This window comes from Triticum aestivum, chromosome 7B, assembly GCF_018294505.1.
Source record: "Triticum aestivum cultivar Chinese Spring chromosome 7B, IWGSC CS RefSeq v2.1, whole genome shotgun sequence".
NCBI classification, from domain to species: Eukaryota; Viridiplantae; Streptophyta; class Magnoliopsida; order Poales; family Poaceae; genus Triticum; species Triticum aestivum.
This window is the reverse complement of record NC_057813.1, coordinates 738,650,224-738,672,126: the sequence shown is the minus strand read 5'-3', so window position 1 is coordinate 738,672,126 and position 21,903 is coordinate 738,650,224. Positions and strand designations below refer to the sequence as shown.

Here is a 21,903-nt window from a genome sequence, read left to right as displayed (position 1 = left end):
CCATAAGGAAGTTGTAAATCTTCTTGGTCATATGAATATTGTTGCCCCATTGGAAAATCCACTTATCATGGCCATTGTGATCCCTAATATTGCTAAGTTGATCTGACAAGCTGTGAAGCTGTTGGTGAGCAATAATTGATAGGGGAAGCTGAAATAGTTCATATATGTTTTCCATATCTTTGGTTACCATAATGGAAATATGTTCCTGGAGTGTAAATGAGTATAATTCAGGGAATTTAATTTTCATGACATTGCCATCCCAGTTATCATTCCAAAGCGTAGCAGTATTGCCAGACTTAACTTGACAGGTGGTCATAGATTTAAACAGATCCAGAAGTTTCAGGCAGTCCTTCCACCAGAAGGATCCTTTCATGTTACCAGGTACTGGAACATCATTAGGATCATAGTAGGCATTCCAGATCAAGTTAACCCAGGGAATATCAACCCTATTGAAGAACTTATGCAGGTGCTTAATGAGAAGAGCTTGATTCTGGATTCTGAGATTGAGCACTCCCAATCCTCCTTGGTCTTTGGGTTTACATATCATTTCCCAGCTAGCAAGGCAATTTCCTTTTTTGTTAATGTCATTGCCATACCATAGGAAATTTCGGCTAGATTTATCCACATGATCCAGAATGGTGTAGTGCACTTTAAGGGAGCACATGGCAAATATGGGCATGGATGCAACAACTGAGTTAACATATGTTAGCCTACCAGAGTGGTTCATAAATCTGGCAACTCCAGACAGCCTTTTGTCAATTTTTGAGATAACAGGTATAAGATCATGAACAGAAGGTTTGGTGGTGCCAAGTGGAAGTCCAAGGTATGTGAATGGTAAGCTTTCAACCTTACATCCAAATGAGTCAGCCAATTCAGATACAGTTTGCTGGTCAATATTAATGGGGATCATGGAGGATTTGCTGAAGTTCACAAAAAGACCAGTTGAGAGGCTGAAGAGGTTTAACAGATATTTGAGGTGTATAATTTGGTCAGCATCAGCAGGCATTATCATAAGAGTGTCATCAGCATACTGAATGATTGGGTAGTCTTGTCAATATGCATGATTAATAGGAAGGGATAATTCCCCATTAGCCCAAGCAGCATTATTTACTGACTGTAATAGGTCAGCTGCTAAAACAAAGAGAAGGGGAGAGTATGGGTCTCCTTGTCTGACACCTCTTTTGCACATAATTTTTTTCTCTGCAACTCCATTGAGAAGTACAACAGTTGAAGCAGATTTAAGGATATTTAACACCCAATTGATCCATCTTGGTCCAAAGCCTTTGGCATTAAGCATAGCAATAATGGCATTATATTCAATCTTATCAAATGCCTTTTCAAAATCAAGTTTGAGGATGATAATGGGCTTTTTAGATTGATGGCAGAGATGAAGGTATTCAAATGCATAACCCAAACAGTCTTGTATATTTCTGCCTTTGATGAAACCATACTGGTTCTGATGTATGACAGAAGTAACGATATTTTGTGCCCTGTTTGCCAGAAGCTTAGTAAAAAATTTAAGAGGCAGACTAACCAGAGAGATTGGTCTGAAATCATTCATGCTCTCTGGATTGGCAACTTTTGGGATGAGGGTAATGTAGGCAGTGTTGATGCTCTGGATGTCACAATTTCCTTCAAAGAAATCCCAAATCATAGTGTAAAAATCTTAATTTATAATATTCCAGCACCTTTTTAAGAACATGCCATTAAAACCATCAGGGCCAGGTGCTTTGTCAGTGGGGAATTCTTTAGCAACCTGTTCAATTTCATCCACAGTAAAAGGGGCATCAAGTGCAGACAAGTCATGTTGTTGTATTAATTCATCCAGATTGAAAAGCATAGTAGGGTTGATGGTTTTACCCAGTCTGTCCTTATATGATTGCCAAATAATTGCAGCCTTGTGGTCATGGTTTTGGTAATAAATTCCATCTTCACTGAGAATGGAGGTAATGTAGTTTTTTCTGAAACTTTGTGTGGCCATGGCATGAAAGAAGTCAGTATTTTCATCATCAAGTCTGACACTTCTCATCTTGAACCTGGATTTCCAATATATTCTTTTAGCCTCAAGTAATTTGCTGGTATGTTTTCTCAGTATTATCCTAAAGTTGGCCTCCATAATAGATAGCTGTATTTGCTCCTCAATACCATCCAATAGAGTAAGGACATAGTTGCATGCAGCAATGGTGGAATTAAGTCTGGATAGATTTCTACTCCATTTTTTCAGACCAAGTCTGAGGCATTTAAATCTGGCAGATACATCATTGACAGAATTGTTGAGCTGGTAATTTCTGTTCCAACATTGCACCACAGTTTCATAAAAGCCATCAAATTCAAGCCAATAATTTTCAAATCTGAAGATGGATGCTTTGGGAATGTCACTGCCAATTTGTATATGGATAGGAACATGATCAGATGTTACTCTGGCAAGAGGATGAGCTAAAGTATTGGGAAAGCAACTAGTCCAGTTTGCAGAAGTGAAGATCCAGTCAATCTTTTCTAGAAGGGGAGTATCCTGCATATTGGACCATGTAAAGTTCCCGCCTTTGAGTGGTACCTCCACAAGATCCATCTGTTGAATCAGGCTGTTAAACATTAACATATTATTCGTATCACCACCAGGTCTATTTCTGTCCAGTGGGCTTCTGATAAGATTAAAGTCCCCAGCTAACATCCAGTTATCCATATTGGAAGCATCAATAGAGTCCAACCAATGGTAGAAATCATCCCTGAATTCATTGCTACATGGGCCATACACATTTGTAATATGGAAAACATTACTTGACAAGTTGCATGTTAATTTGGTAGTGATTTGAAAACTAGATTGATCAATCACAGTCCCAGTGAATAGATTACCATTCCATATAGTTATGACGCCACCAGAAGAACCAACAGATGGACTGTAGGCAAATTGGTTAAATCTCCTTGGTGAGAAATTTCTCAAATAATGCAGGTCAAAATTGTCTCTTTTTGTTTCCTGGATACAGATAATGCCACAATTACTTTCATCAATTCTTGCACGCGGATCATCCCATCTGCTTTGTGAATTTATTCCTCTAACATTCCAATTAAGTATGTTCCATTGCCTATTCATGGGATAACTGATGATAATAGATTTCATGGGCAGAGAGTGAATTACTCATCTCTGAGAAAACTGACAGTCATGAAGCTGATTTTCTAAGCAAATTCCATCAACATGTATCCATTTCAGCATGCATGATAGGATATCATTCATAACATAATCATTCAGACACCTTATAATTAAAGCAGATAAGCAAATAAAGTTCCTCAAATCAAAGTGCCACACCGTGGAGCATAGCTCCATACAATCCAGAAATAAAAGTTCAACATAATAGTAACAGAAGCAAAACAAAATGCCATGGATAGCTAGGGGCCTAGTTGAATTAATAGAACTAGTTTATTTTTAGTAAATGCTTAGTTGAACTAGTTGAATTAATAGAACTATTTTATTTTTAGCAAGAAAATTTAGGTATATGAGATTATTTGAACTAATTAAAATTTAGGTATATGAGATTGTTTGAATTAATATAACTAGTTTATTTTTAGTAAATGCTTAGTTGAATTAGTTGAATTAGTAAGTGTTTAATGTTTCACCTATATGAACATAGGAACTGTCGTCTGACGACGGAAAAAAATTCATTATGTGCGAATACTGTGAAGACCAGCGCGGCCAGTGCGACAGAAATTTCCTTGTTGATGATAGGAGATTCGGCATCAAGCTGGATGAGACCTTCGAATTCGATACAGTAAGTCACAATGACAAGTGTCTGTTTTCGTAATTAAGCATGACTTATATATATATATATATATATATATATATATATATATATGTGTATATATATATATATAGATATGCTTCATTTGCCTGACTTATAATTTTTAATTTTCACTATTCTACTAGCGCATCCCCTGCCATACAAGAATTTTTGTCTTGGATAAGATAGGTTTCAATGATATGGAAACTATGGACGTAAAGAGAGTTTACCTGAAAACTGAGCATGGTTATACTTTCAACGTCAAAGTATACAATGCACACATGTACACCTATTTTGAATGCAAAATTGTCAAGCACTATGCAAGACTTATGCATTTGAGCCTGGTATGGTTATCATCTTTGATATTCGTCCGGAAGATGACAATGAAGGTAATAGAGACATATGGGTCGATGTGCAGACGCCTCCAATTCTACCATTATGTGAGTTCTTCTCAACTATATTTTTGTGTTTGATATTGCTTATTCAAAAATAATTGACAACTAATTTATATTGACAGCTTATCTCCATTCAACCAAACATGTCCGACGCTTGGTAGATAGGACCTACTACTATCCCGGAGCTGAGCTAAACTGCGAGGAGATAAGTCATTATGTTTCATGGCTTGAGAATCTTCATACTGTCAAGACAAATTTTCTTCCTGCACTTAGAAATGTTAGTACTCAAAATGTGTGACCAATAGTGATGCTATTGAACTACGGTCACATCTATTTAGGAATGATGGTAAGATTTTACTATTTGTCCTCAGTGCATCTTTTGCATACATAATTTTTTTTGCTAAACTTTCATTGCTAAGTATATTAATTAAGTACTATACGATGTTCTTCAACAGGGACTCCTGGTGACAGTTGTGCCTCAGGGGATCGAGACTAAAGGTCGCATGTCAATTCTTAGCTTACGACCAAGATATCCTGCATTGAACATGAATGCATTCAGGATTTCTAGAAGCAATGAATGCTTAATAGTGAAAGATTGGAGAAAAATTGTTAACGATCGCAGAGAAGTACTAGGGGGCAGCAATGAGAAGCGCAACCCACGATTAGGAGACAGGTTCATCTGCATGCTCCAGTATGATGAATCAGGAGAGCTATACATGTTCTATGCTATTTTACTAGAGAGAGAGTAGCTAGCAAGAGTGATTTAGCATGCTGCTCTTAGTACTCGTTCTTTCATGTCCGTGTTCTTCGTTCTGAACTTAATCTCAAAGAGTGATTTGCTTTTGTGGTGTTATATATGAACGCTTATAATATCATGACAATCATGTTGAACTCGATGATATTTTTGCTTCTGGTACAAGTGAATGTTTCTTCTTTAAGCTACTGTTGGTGGTGATTAGATAGCGGTAATGACTATGATGATTAAATAGTGATAATGATGACTACGATGATTTTTAGCTAGCTAGCTCTAGAGTATGTTAATGATATAATGCAAGAGTTTTTATATTAATAATATGATGATATGATGAGTAATTATTATATCATTTAATGAAAGAAACCACATATTAGTTTCAGCTGGATGGATCCTACCTAAGTGATCAACTATATATATGCCATATCCATATATATTATACTTGATCACCTAATTAGGTGATCAAGTATATAATATCGATATGGCATATATATATATACTTGATCACTTAGCTATAGCTAGCTATATATAGCTAGCTAGATCCTGCAGTCGAAACTAATCCGCGGTACTTTCACCTAATGATTTAACAACTCATTATAATGTAAAACAATCACTAAATTAAATTGAAAACACAAAACTAAAGCATTTTTTTTAAAAAACACCTAAACATTTAGTACCGGTTGGTGTTACCAACCGGTACTAAAGCCCTACGCGCACCCGGGCCTGGCTCGTGCCACGTGTTCACGCTTTAGCGCCGGTTCATGACGAACCGGTACTAAGGGGGGGGGGGACCTTTAGTCCCCACTCTTTAGTGCCGGTTGGAGAACCGGCACTAAAGGCCGTTATGAACCGGCACTAAAGGCCGGTTCTGCACTAGTGTATCTTCTAGCACTCCTCTACTCCTAAGCGTCTGCACAAGCCTGGCGAAAGGTGCTCTTTTCATTCGAAGCATCCACAGAGCCTCTGTGTCGTTGCAGTTGTAGGTGTAGTTCAGATTCACTATCCTCTCTTGATCCCGGATTAACATCAGACCATACCAGATGCGAGGTCTCTCATTCCGACGAACATCTCTCTTATGGACCAACAGGATCCAGACCTGAACCATAGCTATCAGCAATGCTACCTAAACTAGAAGCTTCGTCCGTTCATCCACAACCTAAGCGACATCCATGATGCGGTCAGCGATGGCGCTATCGACCCTAAATGCTCCTATAGAACGACCTAACACACATATAACAGAGGAGGGGGAGGGGGAGGGGGAGGGGGTAGCTTGCCAGCTTCGAGGTCGTGGAGACATGGCAGATACGAGGATGGCTGGTCGGAGACGAAGAAGAAAGGGAGAAGCAGCTACCGTCACCGGGAGTGCTCCAGCTGCTGTAAGGGAGTGTCGCAGCCGCAGATCTGAGTCGCGGCCGCCCTCGCAGCCGCAGATTTGAGTCGCCGCCGCCGCTGGTGCCAACAATAGAGGAGGGTTTGTCCTACAACTAGAGGTGAGCGAGTAAATGGGGTGGTGAGGGTATATTTTGCGCCAACCCGCCTTGGCCGATTTTCCCCTCCCGCCATCTTCGCCCGCATCCCTCCTGCACCGCGCCCTATGCCACGTCTTCATTTTCCGCCCCACTCAGCCTAGCTCGCTAAAGTTCTGTGCAAGCAACCAAACGGCCCATTTTCATCCCGCTAGGGCCTGGTTGGGCTGTATGCAGCCTAACGCGCCCTAAGTGCATTTGGAGTTTCACGCGATTATAAAAACGCGGCCTTAAGTCTCATGCAAGGATTATCTTCTAAATAGAAGGTCATGTTTTTGTTTAATCAAGGTAGATCATCGAGCTTGGAATATGGTGTGGAGATCCCTCGCTCCACTGAAGATGAACATTAACGCTAAGAAGGTTCTTTCAGGATCCCTGGAACAAACCAGTGCAAATGGAAGCATCACCTGGATGTTTTAGGAACCGGTGAAATTTGTGGTATAGGAGACGAAACCATTTTTCACACCTCGGTATCCCTACCGTGTGCTACCGTTATATTTATTGAAATATATTATCTCCCTCTCTCCGCCAGTTTAGATTTTTTAGATGAGTTTACTGGAGCATGAATTCAATATGATATCGGAGTCAATAGGTTTCAAGTTTAAGACCTTGTCAATGCAATATAAAAAAATGTGCACTACATCGATCCCACGTCCCAGGACTAAAATAATCAAGACGTGAGGGGGAGTGTTGAAATATATTGCCCGCCTCTCTTCATTAGTTTGAACTTTTAACTGAGTTGGCTGAAGCATGAATTTAATAATATGGACGACGATGCGAGAGGTATGGAACTTGCCCCACTGTTCGGAGGTTAGGAACACAAGCATCGAATTGTTTTTTCATTTACTCTATAGCAAGAATGGTCAGATTAGAGCAATGATTATCATGTCCATCTGGCAGATTCGGAGCATGCGTAATGACCATACACACGCCAAGCCGAGCTTGCGTAATGAAATCAATAGCTCAGATGTAAAAAGAGGAGGTAAAAGGGACCATGTTAAAACTGCTCCTTTTGTATAGCTACAGATCATCAAATCTGTAACTACGCTAGCAGATTCGGCTACGTGTGCTTCGGCCACTTTTGGCAAGGCCAGCTGCTGACTAGTTAGCCCTGTCTACAGATGGTTCTTTCCTTGGATCAGATGAAAGTGATGGATCATGTTTGGTCCTCCGGGATGGCGAGGGAAGGGTTGTTTTTTCCCTCGAATTAGAGATGCATGCATTGATATAAGGCTTGTTATAACGTTCAGGAAAGGATCTATAGGCCGGTTTGGACCGGTTATAGATTGGTCTATCGAACCTCCCAATGTTTTCTCCGTGTTCATCTTATCAGGTTTTTACTGGTTGTCTTCTGGGTTTTTTTCCTGCTTTTTGTGTCTACTTTGAATGATTTTATGTGTCTGTTTTCGATGGTTTTCTTTTGATTTTTGATTTCTGTTTTTCTTTGTCGATTCTTTTCGATTTATTTTGACATTTTTATTTTTCATTGCATTATTTTATAAACACATGTTCAATTTTTGTGTGTGAGAAACTTTCGATATATTCATCTTCAATCATGGCAGTACAAAGAACATCAGAGGTAATAAAACTACAACCAGGTCTGTGGACCACCTAGTGATGACTACAAGCACTGGAGAGAGCCAAAGGCACACCGTCGTCATCGCCCCTCTCCCATTGAAGCCGGGCAAACCTTGTAGTATATAATCAGGAAGTCGTCGTGCTAAGACTCCATAAAACCAATGCACCAGCGCAACAACTATTGCTGATGAAAAAAGTAGTAGATCAAAAGGATCAATTGTTTTTTCTTGGGATTCACTTTCTTTTCTTCTTATTTTTCTTCTTATTTTTCTTTGTTTGTTTAACTGTTTTCATTGGTTTTCTTTTTTTGTTTCTTTTCAGTTTTCACTGATCTTCTGTTTCTTTCTTTTGCATTTGTTTTCTTTTTCTATTTTCATTGATTTTCTTCATTTTTCTATGTTTCTTTTTTGGTTTTCATCTTTTTTTCCTTTCTCTTTTTGTATATAAGAGTAATTCTTATACATGTTTAACATTTACTCAAATATAAGAAACATTTTTCCGAATACATCATTAACATTTTTCCAGGCATATATTTTTGATGTCAATTTTTTTCATACACACTATAGATTTATTGTATACAACAGAAACAATTATATATACACGTTTAAGATTTAGTAAATCCATGATTAATTTTTTAAACATATTATTATGTCTACTTTCTTCCATGCACATAGTAAAAATAATTAGACATCAACAACAAGCATTATTTAAATGTTTAACACATTCCAAATCCGTGATTAACATTTTTATGACTTCTTTTTTCATAAACATTCAATTTTTTGTTAAATTAACATTTTATATATGCATGTTAAATTTTTTTAACACATGATTAACATTTTTTCATGATATGTTTTGATTATCAAAATATACTATAAAGATTGTAAATTCTTTTGTTCATCAAGAAATTTTTTACATACATGTTTAACAGTTTCCAAACACATGATTAGCATTTTTTAAACTTTAAATTTTTATTTCTAGTTTCTCCATAAACATTGTACATTTTTTGCATACATCAAGGACATTTTCTATATATACGTTTACCATTTTTGTAATGTATGATTAACATTTTTTCATAGATTTGTTTTGATGTCTAATTTTCCCATAAATATTCTCATTTTCTGAATACACCAGGAACATTTTTTATATACACCTTTAATATTTTTTGTGTAAATGATTAACATTTTTCATATACATGTTTCGTTGTCTATTTTTTCATACACATTGTACAATGTTCGTATACATTAGAAGAATGTTTTGTACACATTTATCATTTTCCAAATGCATGATTAACATTTGTTAATTTGTTGATACATGGCGTACATTTTTTAAACACGGTGAACAATTATTAAATACACAGTGAACATTCCTCTAATACACAATGAATGATTTTCTTTTAAAAAATGATTAACTTTTTAACACATAGTGAACATTAAATTAAACACTCTATGAATGCTTTGTTGTGCTTAAATAAAACTGATTACGCTCTAAAACAATAGCGACACTTGCTCTGGCAAGCCAAGCGTGCTGAACTGGGCTAGCTGCGCTTGACCGGTATAGTGCTGATCGTCAAATATAGGAGGTCTGCTCTATTATACAGCCTTAGAGCATCTCTAGCAGATACTGGAAAATCTCGTCCCGCAAAACTAGTTTTGGGTGCCCTGAAAACGATTATGCAGTTTGGAAACACCACAGACATAACAGATACACTATATTGGTACCATCGTCGGTGATTGCGGCGAGCTCATCCCCGTCATCGTTGGTAGAGGGCTCGGTATAGGAGGAGATCAAGTCATCGGAGTCGGAGTACTCCTTGCCAGAGGCGGAGTTCTTCATTGGCGGTAGCAACGACCTTGCCGCACCGCAAAGAGGAGGTGCACCACCGAGGTCGCCAAAACCTCCCTCCATTTTTCGCTCTAATTGCTTGCCGGAGTGAAACCACTGAAGCGGTGGAGGAGATGAAATGTGGCGGAGGGGATTGGGGGGGGGGGGGCTCGAAAAGTATTTCCTGGCTTGTCAGATATGCGAGGCCTGTTCGGGCCACAAAAATGCCCAAACCCGCATATGGTCCAAAATTTTCGAGGAGCGAGGCGTTTTACGCCATCTAAAAGAGATTCTCTTGGGTGGGCTATACGGAGGTGACGTACACTAACTTTAATAACGGGCTTGTCGCTGGGTGGTGCTCTATACCGGAAAACCCTATGTGCCGCTCACTGCATCGTAGTGTCGACGTTTTGCGCAGGGTTGCGCGAGCGAACGATGCAGTGGACCGGCCAAATTGCTAGCGAAGCTTTTTTTTTCTGTACAGTATTTCTACTGGTTTGGGGCACTTTCTAGAAGGTCTTGAAGCGGATTTTTTCTTGTTGGTTTCTACTTCTAGGTTTTTTGGTTTTTCTTTTCCCTATTTTTTCTTTTTTTGTTTTCCCCTTTCTTTTTTTTGTGGTACTTTTTTTTTCGTTTCCATGTTTATTTTGTTCAAATTTTTTAAATATCATATGGAATTTAAAGAATGTTTTATTTTTAATTTTTTTTGCACAATTTCGAAATAATATTGTTATTCCAAAGAATATTAATTTCAAAAAATGTTCTAATTTTCAAAAAATTCTTCAAAATTTCAGAAAACATAGAATTTTCAAACTTTTTTTCAAAATTTCAAATATGTTCTCATTTAGAAAAATTGTTCATAAATTTTAAAAAATGTTGACATTTTCATTTTTTCAGGAGTTTAAAAAATTATTCACAAATTTCAAAAAATGTTTATGTGTTCGAATTTTGTTTCGGAACTTCATGTTCTTCTTTCCAACTTTGATTTTGCCATTTCAAAAAATGTTACCGTTTTAAAAAAGTGTTCATCATTTTCAAAAAATGTTCTGTTTCAAAAAAGTTGTTCATCATTTTCAAGAAATGTTCTTTGTTTCAAAATTATTCTTCATTTAAAAAATAAATCATCTTTTTGAGAAAATGTTTTGATTTTTCCAGAAAATATTTTCATATGTGAACCCAGCTTTGAGTTCTTATAATGTCCGCGCTACCTAAAATCAGTTAGACCCGTCTAGTCTAGTGGTGTTTCGCATTCACCTGAATCCAAGGTCGTGAGCTCAAATCCTCGCAACCTCTCTACTTTTCACACCGTTTTTAAATAGTGCGCGCTTGGTTTGCTGATGGGTCGGCCCAGTGGAGGCACATGTGTGCGTCGCTCCAACTATTTTGCCGCAAAATGCGGCAAATAGGAGCTCCCTTCTATACCATGGGGCTGATATGCCTCGCGTTCAGCGAGCGCCAGGAGAGCATTGCTCAGAGTGACCCCATACATGGGCCAGGCCCAACATGTGAGGCAGCGGCACTCTGCCAGCCATGTCGGTGCTCACACAAAAATAATTGCAGATGCGCCAAGATGACTCTTGAAGCACTAACAGTTAGGGAGGCTCTAACCCTAGCGAATGATCCATACTAGAGGTGGATCCATGAGGCGACTGATTGAAAGGCTGTCATTTATGATATCAACCAAGGAAGTGTGATAGTTGATGGTGATATTATATGAGAAATCATTGATTGGTCTAGTTTTTTTATTAGTTGCATCTTTAGTAATGAATTTAGGAGTTCAAATGTCGAGGATCACAATTTAGCGGAGCATGCTCTCTGTTTAGGGGTTGGCTACTATGTTTGGTTCGGTCAGCCCAATGATCTTATTTTCGTTCCTGTAAGCATTGTAACAAGTTAATAGAGAGCTAGATTGTCTAAAGAAATGCGTGCTCACACAGGTCGTGCACGTATGTAGGAGCAAATGGACATGTATAGGAGCCATGTATATATTCTTTTTTACTTTTGTTTATATATTGAAATATTCTAGGCACATACATTTAAAAAATTAATTTAGTTAAACTTTTAAAAATGTTCATCACACTTGTAGAAAATGTCCATGCAGTGTAAAAATATTGTTCGCACAACTTTTTGAAATATGTCCATACCATTTATTGGATGTCCACCCGTGCTAAAATTTTATTATTGACACCCTATAAAAATATTAATATAATGAAATAAATGTTTGCATAATAAAAAATGTTTCATCACATTCAAAATCAAGTTAAACATGAGGTTCAAAATACAAGTTCATCATATATTTGAAAAATGTTCAACGTGTATCAAAAACATGTTACACATCTATATGAAAAATATACAACGTGTATTAAAAAATACGACGCCTATTTGAAAAAAGAAAAAAGACCCCCCCCCTCCCCAAAGAAGAAAACCAATAAAAACACATAGAAAAAAAAATCAAAATACCCACATGGAAGGTTCTAAAACCGTCTCGAACCGGTCCATGGAACCTTCCGAAAACCGCTCCTGTGGTTCTATTATTGCGCCGACCCGTTTAGTGAAGCACTAGAGGCGAGGCGAACCTACATATCACAATTAGTGATGGCTGGTTTTTTTTGTGTCAGTTGATTCCGTGCATGCCATCTTCTTCTTCCTGCCCTTCACCTTCCTAATCCCGCCCCCATCGAGCCGCCTTCGATGCCGGGGTAATCTAAAGTCCCCACCACCTGGAGCAGGAGGTGGTGTAGCATGCAGCCACTCCCTACTCGACTCGCCTCCTCCATCGCCCATGGGGGTCACCGCCTCCACCATGCACCCGCACTCGGCAATCTTCTTCCTAGCCTTCTACAATGTTTCTCAGGCTCCCCGGTCATTGCTTGTCTTCGTTGGCGATTAGCCACGGCCTCCCCATCATCGGCTCGGCGGAATTGGCTAACGTGCGAAAAAACTAGTATTAAGCTCCAAAAATAGCAAACATGTACTTCCTTCATTTCAAATTAATTAAGTGTCACTGATTTAGTCCAAAGTGTCGCTTTGGAAAGGAGGGAGTACACATACATTGTTGGCTATGTATCGCCAGACTCCAGGGAAAGGAGGGGGGAAAGGAAAGGAAAAAGAAAGCCAAGGCAGTGTGAATGCGTGCACGATTATCTGTTTCAACGGAAAGGAGGATAAATGATGAACTTCGAAAAAGAAAATTGGGAATTGCGTTCCTGCACAGGCTCCGTCCATGAATGCCCTGCGTCATCTATGGAAAAAAATTCCGCATGCGTGCATACCAGCACACGCACGGTCTCTATCATGCATGGCCAGCTGCTCACCGCCGTGCCTCTCGACCCGATCTAAGCCGCCAAGTTTGATCTTTCGATCGCATGATGAGCAGGTAGATGGATAGACAGATCGATCATGGCGATCGAGTAGCGCGACACCTATATAAAGACGTGCACTCCCCACCGCTCCTGCCACACACACACACGCCACCATCACCACCACCACACTTGGACCGCAAGATAGCAGTTCGTTGCCACGCACGATGAGAGCGTTCGCGCTGTTTGCCGTGCTTGCCATGGCGGCCACCATGGCCGTCGCCGAGCAGTGCGGCTCCCAGGCCGGCGGGGCGACCTGCCCCAACTGCCTCTGCTGCAGCCGCTTCGGCTGGTGCGGCTCCACCTCGGACTACTGCGGCGACGGATGCCAGAGCCAGTGCTCCGGCTGCGGCGGCAGCACGCCCGTCACTCCCACTCCCTCCGGCGGTGGCGGCGTGTCCTCCATCGTCTCCCGCGCCCTCTTCGACCGCATGCTGCTGCACCGCAACGACGGCGCCTGCCAGGCCAAGGGCTTCTACACCTACGACGCCTTCGTCGCCGCCGCGGGCGCCTTCCCGGGCTTCGGCACCACGGGCAGCACCGACACCCGGAAGCGCGAGGTGGCCGCCTTCCTGGCTCAGACCTCCCACGAGACCACCGGTGGGTGGGCGACGGCGCCGGACGGAGCCTTCGCCTGGGGCTACTGCTTCAAGCAGGAGCGTGGCGCCACCTCCAACTACTGCACTCCGAGCGCGCAATGGCCGTGTGCCCCAGGGAAGAGCTATTACGGCCGTGGGCCGATCCAGCTCTCCCACAACTACAACTACGGGCCGGCAGGCCGGGCCATTGGGGTCGATCTGCTGCGCAACCCAGACCTGGTGGCCACGGACCCGACAGTGTCGTTTAAGACGGCGATGTGGTTCTGGATGACGGCGCAGGCGCCAAAGCCGTCGAGCCATGCGGTGATCACAGGCCAGTGGAGCCCATCAGGGACGGACCGGGCTGCAGGGCGGGTGCCCGGGTTTGGTGTGATCACCAACATCGTCAATGGCGGGATTGAGTGCGGGCATGGGCAGGACAGCCGAGTCGCCGATCGGATAGGGTTTTACAAGCGCTACTGTGACATTCTCAGAGTTGGCTATGGCGATAACCTCGACTGCTACAACCAGAGGCCCTTCGCTTAACTAATTAGTTATATATAACCCCTCCAAACAAAATATAATAAGAGCATCCTCTCTCATCTAGATGTTGGAAGTTGTAACTATGGTTACATCTCATAAGGAACTCAATAAAAGCATCCAGTATAGATGCTTTGTATTGAGTTTTATCATAAATATTGGCTCTTGCTTTGAGATGAACACTAAATGCTTCTTAAAGAGTTCAATCATGGCAAACGAGATACATCTAGATTTAACTAGGTATGGTGCCTATGTTACTTAAGGATCAGGGGCAGACAAGAGTCATATATAGTACTCCCTCCGTTCCAAAATAAGTGTTTCAAGCTTAGTACAACTTTGTACTAGAGCTAGTACAAAGTTGAGACAGTTATTTTGGGACGAAGGGAGTATGAACTTATTTGCCTTCCTTGATGTTTTCTACAAGATTTCCACTTAAGTTGTCCAAATAATAGTGCTATTAGGTAGCTGGTAAGATGGCAGGATCGAAAATTTGGGGTGTATACTCTGTTATAGTAGGCGGCATAGTCTATAAATTGCCACGCTTCCCCCTCTCCTTGAGCATCGTCGCGGTTTTGTATGACTTTATTCTTTATCGGCGTCCTCTAGTTGTGTATTGGTGTTAGTTATATGCATCTTAATTATGTAAAGATCATCAGTGGACTTGATGTGCGTGTATCCCCTTGACGCAATAGTACAAGTCAACAAAAAGCATCCTTTACCAGAAATCTCCCATTAGTCAACTTTATGGAGATTTCACCCTGGGGGTCATCTTAAGCATCACTCTTTTTTCATGACCCCGTACCCTTGTTCCTTTTGGAAAACTGTTGACTTAGACAATTTCTGGCTTCATTGTTATTTACTTTGCTTAGTTTCTTTTATTTATCATATTTTATTTTATTGCATTTCTTATACACCAAAAACAACAAAAATATTTTTTATTTCTGCATTGAAGAGAAGTTTCATGGCAGGTTGTAGAAAAGTCGAAGAGTTAATGGTTGTTTTTCAAAGTTGTAACAAATGTAGAGATATGATTTCCATGTGGGGAGATGCAAACAAACACTACTAGGGAAAAGACTAGCAGTAGCGCCGGTTTTAGGTATATCAGTAGCACGGGGTGGCGCGCTACTGATACGGCGCTACATCTAAAGTGTATCAGTAGCATGTGCTTGCCCGCGCTACTGCTATACCTGCTTAGCAGTAGCGCTTTTGGTACATAGCGCTACTGGTAGTTACTAGCAGCGCGCCTCCCTACCCGCGCTACTATACTATTGTTGGGTATTTCTTTTTTGTTTTATGTCGTATTCATACGCCATTATAAAAGTTTTCATACAGTAGCAATTTAGAGATTGTTTTTACAAATAATGAGTTATTACATCATTGGGTGAAAGAACCGTGGATTAGTTTCAAGTGCATATGGATCCAAAGTGACCAATGGTCACTTTGGATCCATCCACTTGAAACTAAACCGCGGTTCTTTCACCCAATGACATAATAACTCATCATCATCATCATATCATTAACGACTTATCATCATAATACATCATTGTCATATAACACCTCCTCATGATCATCATTTTTATCAATGAGACATCATATAGCAAGTTGGTCAGTAGTCATAATCACAACTCCTCATCATCATCAACTCTAACACATTGTACCACATAATAATACATTGTACCTAGGACCTACTTCTCTCTCATAGGACCTACTATGTTCTCTTAGATAAAATAGCATAAAACAAGATAGGCTTTTCATTATGGATAATGGAGATTATCCTGCCCTTCGCCTAAGGTTGCTTCCAAGTAGCTCCCTACGAGTGACCATACATTTTTTCCAATCTTTGATTGTCATGTCTTCATTGGTTTTAGAAATCCGATATGAACATGAGTGATTCGTAGGATGACCTGGCCGTATATTCAAAACATCAAGACGACTTTTCTGAAACATCAGATGAGGCACACACTCATGCGGGATTATCTGTTGAAAAACACAGTAATAACTTCGTAGTTAGCAATGTAGTTCAATTTTAGAAGAATTTATGCAAAATATGCACATATGTCGTAATACTAAAAAATCTTACCATGACATCTCCATGGATGTTAGCATATTTCAACACGTGCACCAGTGGCACGTATTGACCATAATATGGAGGAGTTTGGTAACACATATTGTAATTCTCAAGATCAGTAATAAATGCGATCAGATGATTTTTCTCCTGATAAGTTAATTCTGAGCCATCGGTGTAGTAGGTTCTGTCTACCATCTTCCACACATTCTTTGAAGAATGAAAATAAGCTATAAATGGAAATAAGCTGTAAACTATTTTGAAATAAATAATATAAATTACTTAATAACTATGTTTGAGAAACTCACATAGCGGTAAAATTGGAAGCGTATCAACAAGGACCTAAATGTCCAAATTGTCTTCCTCGATGTCAGGATCACCAAGATCCATGGTGACAAGCACATCCTCATGAAAATCATACATCTTGCAAAGCGCTTCCCAATTCGGGCAACCAAAATGGGATACGCTCTCAGAATTGTATAGATTTACCTCAAAATCCATACCATGATGGGTCCTTAGGTGAATTTTCTTTGTTTCCATACTCCCATGATCTTCAAAATCCATCCTCTTCAAGACATAGCGTCGTGCATGTCATGAGATAAGCTAGTCGAATTGTAAAAGACAAAAATTACACGTTGAAGTAGTAGAAGTCGAGCTTAATTACGAAAAAAACACTTTGCGTCGTAGTGTACCATTTCAACATCGAAGGCCTCCCGGAGCTTAATGCTGAAGCGCCGACTTTCTACCAAGTGAGGCCTATCGCAGAAACCCCAGTTGTTGCCGCACCAGGAGCACTCCGCGAGACTTTTGTCCGACGACATTTCCTATGTTCATAATTCAAAGATTAAACTTCTAAAATTCAATATACATACTGCAAAAACTAAATTAGAAAATTATTATTCAGCACGGGTTGACTATCGGTCTGTCGAGTCTTTTTTTTGAAAACTCTGAGCTCACGTGGTGTATATATTTGACCGTTGGTGATGATCGCTCCTCCCTTTGTCCCCGAGTGCATTAAACTAAAATGTCTATCACACGGGAATGAAGGAGAAGGGACCCCCACGACAACAGTCGGCATTCTTTTTCTCTCATATATGGTGGACACACTCCCTCACTTATTTTTCGACCGTCGGTGATGGTCGTTACTCCTCCTTCCCCTAGTGCCTAACAAAGGTCTAGCACAAGGAGAAGAAGGAGAAACGACCCGCACGACAATAGTCGGGTTTCTTCCTCTCTCATATATGATGCAGACTTTCTCCCTCATTCATTTTTTGATTGTCATGTATGGAGCCTCGATAGACTTAAAGTCAACCCGAAATGTCGTTTAATTATCTTTCTAGAAAATCCAGGCCACTCGATATTTCGTACATATTCTAGCACAAGTCATGCCAAAACTCACGGAAAAATCCGGCATGACCTTTGCTTAAAAAGGACATATCGAGCGCCTGAAATTTGCCGGAGCGGAAATTAATCAACACTCCGGCAAAACATAGGCCACTCGGAGGTGTTACCTGCAAACATGGCCACTTGGGCAAGCACATATCCTATTTGCATTCAAACTTGATGGTCATTGCATTCAAACTTGATGGTCATTGCATTTCAATGGTTGAAAATATGAACAAAAACATTTCAAAATATCTTATAGGACTCATATTGACATGGAGATTTAGTTAGTCTCACCTCGAGGTCGGAGGGGGCATGTGACGGGGACGACAGCGGCTACGACATGGAGATTTGGCTACAAAAACAAAATTGTATTCAAAATAGTGCTCTCCAATTTGAGCATTCAAAATAGGAGTACTTCTTCAATTTGAGCATTCAATAAGCAAAACTAAATCATAAAATAAATTAGTATTCAAATTAGCATGCATTCAATAAGCAAAACTAAACCATCTCTTGCATCCGTACATCGTCGAATATTATCACTAATACATCCCGAATAGTCTCATACATATAACCTCACTAATACAGCTAAAACCCTAACGAACGATGGGTATCGGCCCTGGCGGTGGACACCCGAAGAGAAGGAACCATCACATGATCATAGCTCAAGTGAGATCCTTGAAGAACCTGCCAGGTATTGGAGAACTAGTCCTCCAACGCAACCATGTAGCAACGGACGTGCGCGTCCTCCTCGCTGGCACGGTGACGTACCACCTCCACGGGGTCCTCAAGCCTCCGCACCGTCACTGGCCCACGCGACCGCCACCAAAGAAGGTTCGAGTCAACGACGGGCTGGCTCCTCACCAAGCTGCGCCACCCAAAAGGTAGCACATCCCAGTACCAGCCCGACGGAGCCCAGTCCCAGACATGACCCCTCTGATCAAGCAGGCCTCCTCCGCCGAGTCGACGACGAGGATGCGGGATAGGCATCGTCGACGTCGATGCGGGAATAATTGCTTTAACTAAAAAAGTAAACTAGTTCTAAAATAGTTGTATTAATTCAACTAGTTCAACTAAGCACTTACTATAAATAAAAATAAACTAGTTCTTACTAAAAGTAAACTAGTTTAACTAGTTCTATTAATTTTCTTACTAAAAAATAGGTCTATTAATTCAACTAGTTCTTACTAAAATAAACTAGTTCTATTAATTTTCTTACTAAAAATAAACTAGTTATTTTAATTCAACTAGTTCTTACTAAAAATAAACTAGTTCAAGTAGTTCTATTAATTTTCTTACTAATTCTATTAAACACTTACTAAAAAATAGTAAAAAAAACTATATTGATTTTTTCTCTAAACTAAACACTACTGCCCTAGTTAAACCCTACTGCCCTAGTTCTTAAGCATCTACAAGTACTAACTAATTAGATGAACGCTACCTGGGTACTTAAGCATCTACAACTACTTAAGCACCCATTGATGAAACCTAGGAATTTGTCCTAAAAACTAATTAAGCATCTACAACTACTGCCCTAATTAACACCTAGTTTACAATTAAGCATCTACAACTACTACCCTAATTAGCATCTAATTTGATGAACCCTAACTAATTAGTTGGACTCTAAAATTTAACCCTAGGAACCCTAGCTAGGCAGAGGTACGAGAGGAGGAGGAGGAGGGCGTGCTCAACTCGGGCGCCGACGGAGTTATGGAGCGGCCGAGGGAGGGGCACGCGGCGTCGAGGTCGGGGTCGGGCTCAGGCGCGCGGCGCGGGGCGGCGATGTAGGGGGGTATCGAGGTCGGGGTCGGGGGCGGCGTCGAGATCGGGGTCGGGGGCGGCATCGAGGGCATGCGGAGGGCGAAGGGAGAGCACGCGGCGGCTGGGCGACGACGCCGGCGACAGCAGACGCGCGAGTTGGATTTGGGGGAAGTGGCCGTGGGGAAGAAGAACCGCGCGGGGTTAAGTCAAAAGTAGCAGTAGCGCGTTTTAGGAAAAGTGCTACTGCTACATTAGCTATAGCTAAATTAGCTATAGCGCTGGATGGAAACAAGCGCTACTGCTAAGTTAGCTATAGTGCCTGTCCAGAAAGCCCGCTGCTGCTATGCCTTTCTCCTTTATTTTTCTTTTTTATTTATTTTCATTCACATTTTCCTTTTTTCCTTCCTCTTTTTCTATTTGTTTCATTTTCTATATGTTTTTCATTTTATTTTCCTTTCCTTAGCAGTAGCGCTTTCTGCGTAAAACACACTGCTACAACAATCTTAGCAGCAGCGCGCTTTTCTTAAGCATGCTACTACTATTGGTAGCCTGGCGAGAACAGCAAGAGAATTGTAGTAGTAGCACTTCTTCCGTGAGACGCGCTACTGCTACAAACTTAGCTGCAACGCGTTTAGTTTACATGCGCTAGTGCTAAATTGTAGTAGCGCTTCTTTTTAGCCTGCACTACTGGTAAGTTTTTGTGTATAAGGTTTTAGTAGTGAGACAAATGTAACCAGTTGCCCCAAATGTACCGAGTTGCAGGGGAAGACTTGGGACTGGTTTTGTTAGTTCTTCTTCAAAGGTGTTGAGGTTGGAGAAGGTGCTGATTGGGTGTTCACCTCAAACGAACAAAAGGGTATTATCGATACAATATGCAATTGGCTGAGCATAGGAATTGTGCAAGGGGACATGAATTTTTGGGACATGGTGGCACACGATGCCAAAACCCTGGGCGTCCGCATGCGCATCGCGATTACTAATTAACTAGTCGTCAACCCGTGCGGCCGCATGGGCTAGGTACTTGCATTTCCAACATACTATCAAGACTAGTAGAATGCCCGTGCGTTGCTACGGGCCGAAGCCGAATGCCCGTGCGTTGTCATAATATTTCTAGCTTCATATAGAGAGAGGCAAAGATAAGAGCGGTAGTATGATTAGAGAGGGGAAAGAAAAGACTTCCATGAAAACACAATGTAATTCATATTCACTAGGAAGCAACAGAAGTATGATTAGAGAGGGCCTCTCTCTCTCACACACCTTGTGTTGCTCTCTCTCTCTCTCTCTCTCTAACCTTGTGATGCTTTCCGTCTCCTCGAATAGGCGCATAGTGCTAGTGCTAACATTTATTCTGTTCCTTTTCCTCTGTTCTTAGATTGTGTGTCATGCACATTTATTCGGCACACAATAGTGGGAATGCATGTGCAATACCTCATAAACTCTAAACTGGACCTCGGCGTACAAGTTAAACACAAGAAAAAAAATTGCAGACAGTTGCATTACATATACGTCCTAACTAAGTGGCATGACACTTGTTCAATTACAACAGATACATCATGGTCCATTACAATGCTTGCTTCTATATTTAAACTACAACCCAGGGCGGTTAGGGAATGTGCTACTTTATTACAATCTCTACTGGAGTACACAAGTTTTAAAACTGTAGAAGTTTTAGTAGAGAAACTCCTTCAGATCCAGCATAGTAATGCAGACCTCAAGAGAGATCTTTCCCTTCATGTTCCACACCCGCTAGTCTCAAAACTAATATTGCTTATACCTCAACTTTACTTAGCAGTCACAACTAATTGTGCTCATTCGTGAGCCGCCACAATCTCAACATGCAAGTAACGTAGTATATTCAGAGTTTTACCCATCGTACATACGATATCATCTCTTTCATCGTCTCTAATGACAGATCCCCAGCCACCATTACTATTTCCAGAAAAGAAAGCCCATCACAGTTTACCTTCAAAGTTCCTCCTCCAGGTCATTTCCATTTCATTTTTTCCAGTAATTCTGTTCTCCTTCTTGAAAATACAAGAGCACTAATCAACTTGCTTGTAGGGAATATAAGAGAGCTCTTCTACATTTCTTATTTTACCTTCCTCCCTGCTTTTGCCTCTTTCAAACCACCACTGATGTAATGTTCTTATCTTGATTTGTATTTCTTCCTCCAGTTTGGTATATTGCACATATTACTTTCTCCATAGTTTGTTTTGCATTCATTTTCCTTCTGAAATCTTCTACTCCCTCCGTTCACTTTTATAAGTCGTTTCAGACAGCTGAAAATGAATTGATTTGCATGTTGTCTGAAATGTCTTCAAGGACTTATAAAAGTGAACAGAGGGAGTAGTACCAACCTTGGAATAGAGTAAC

General features: G+C 40.7%; 1 protein-coding gene across 1 annotated transcript; it reads left to right on the top strand.

Moving 5' to 3' along the window:
• The first annotated feature begins 13,316 nt into the window (after positions 1–13,316).
• On the top strand, positions 13,317–14,530 carry LOC123158887 (basic endochitinase A). The gene has a single exon (XM_044576700.1). It carries the CDS (start codon positions 13,371–13,373, stop codon positions 14,325–14,327), a length of 957 nt encoding a protein of 318 aa, XP_044432635.1. The 5' UTR covers positions 13,317–13,370; the 3' UTR covers positions 14,328–14,530.
• Positions 14,531–21,903: the final 7,373 nt, after the last annotated feature.

Excerpts from the sequence above, each read along its gene's own strand:
- LOC123158887 (XM_044576700.1), top strand. The coding sequence starts at position 13,371 with ATGAGAGCGTTCGCGCTGTTTGCCGTGCTTGCCATGGCGGCCACCATG.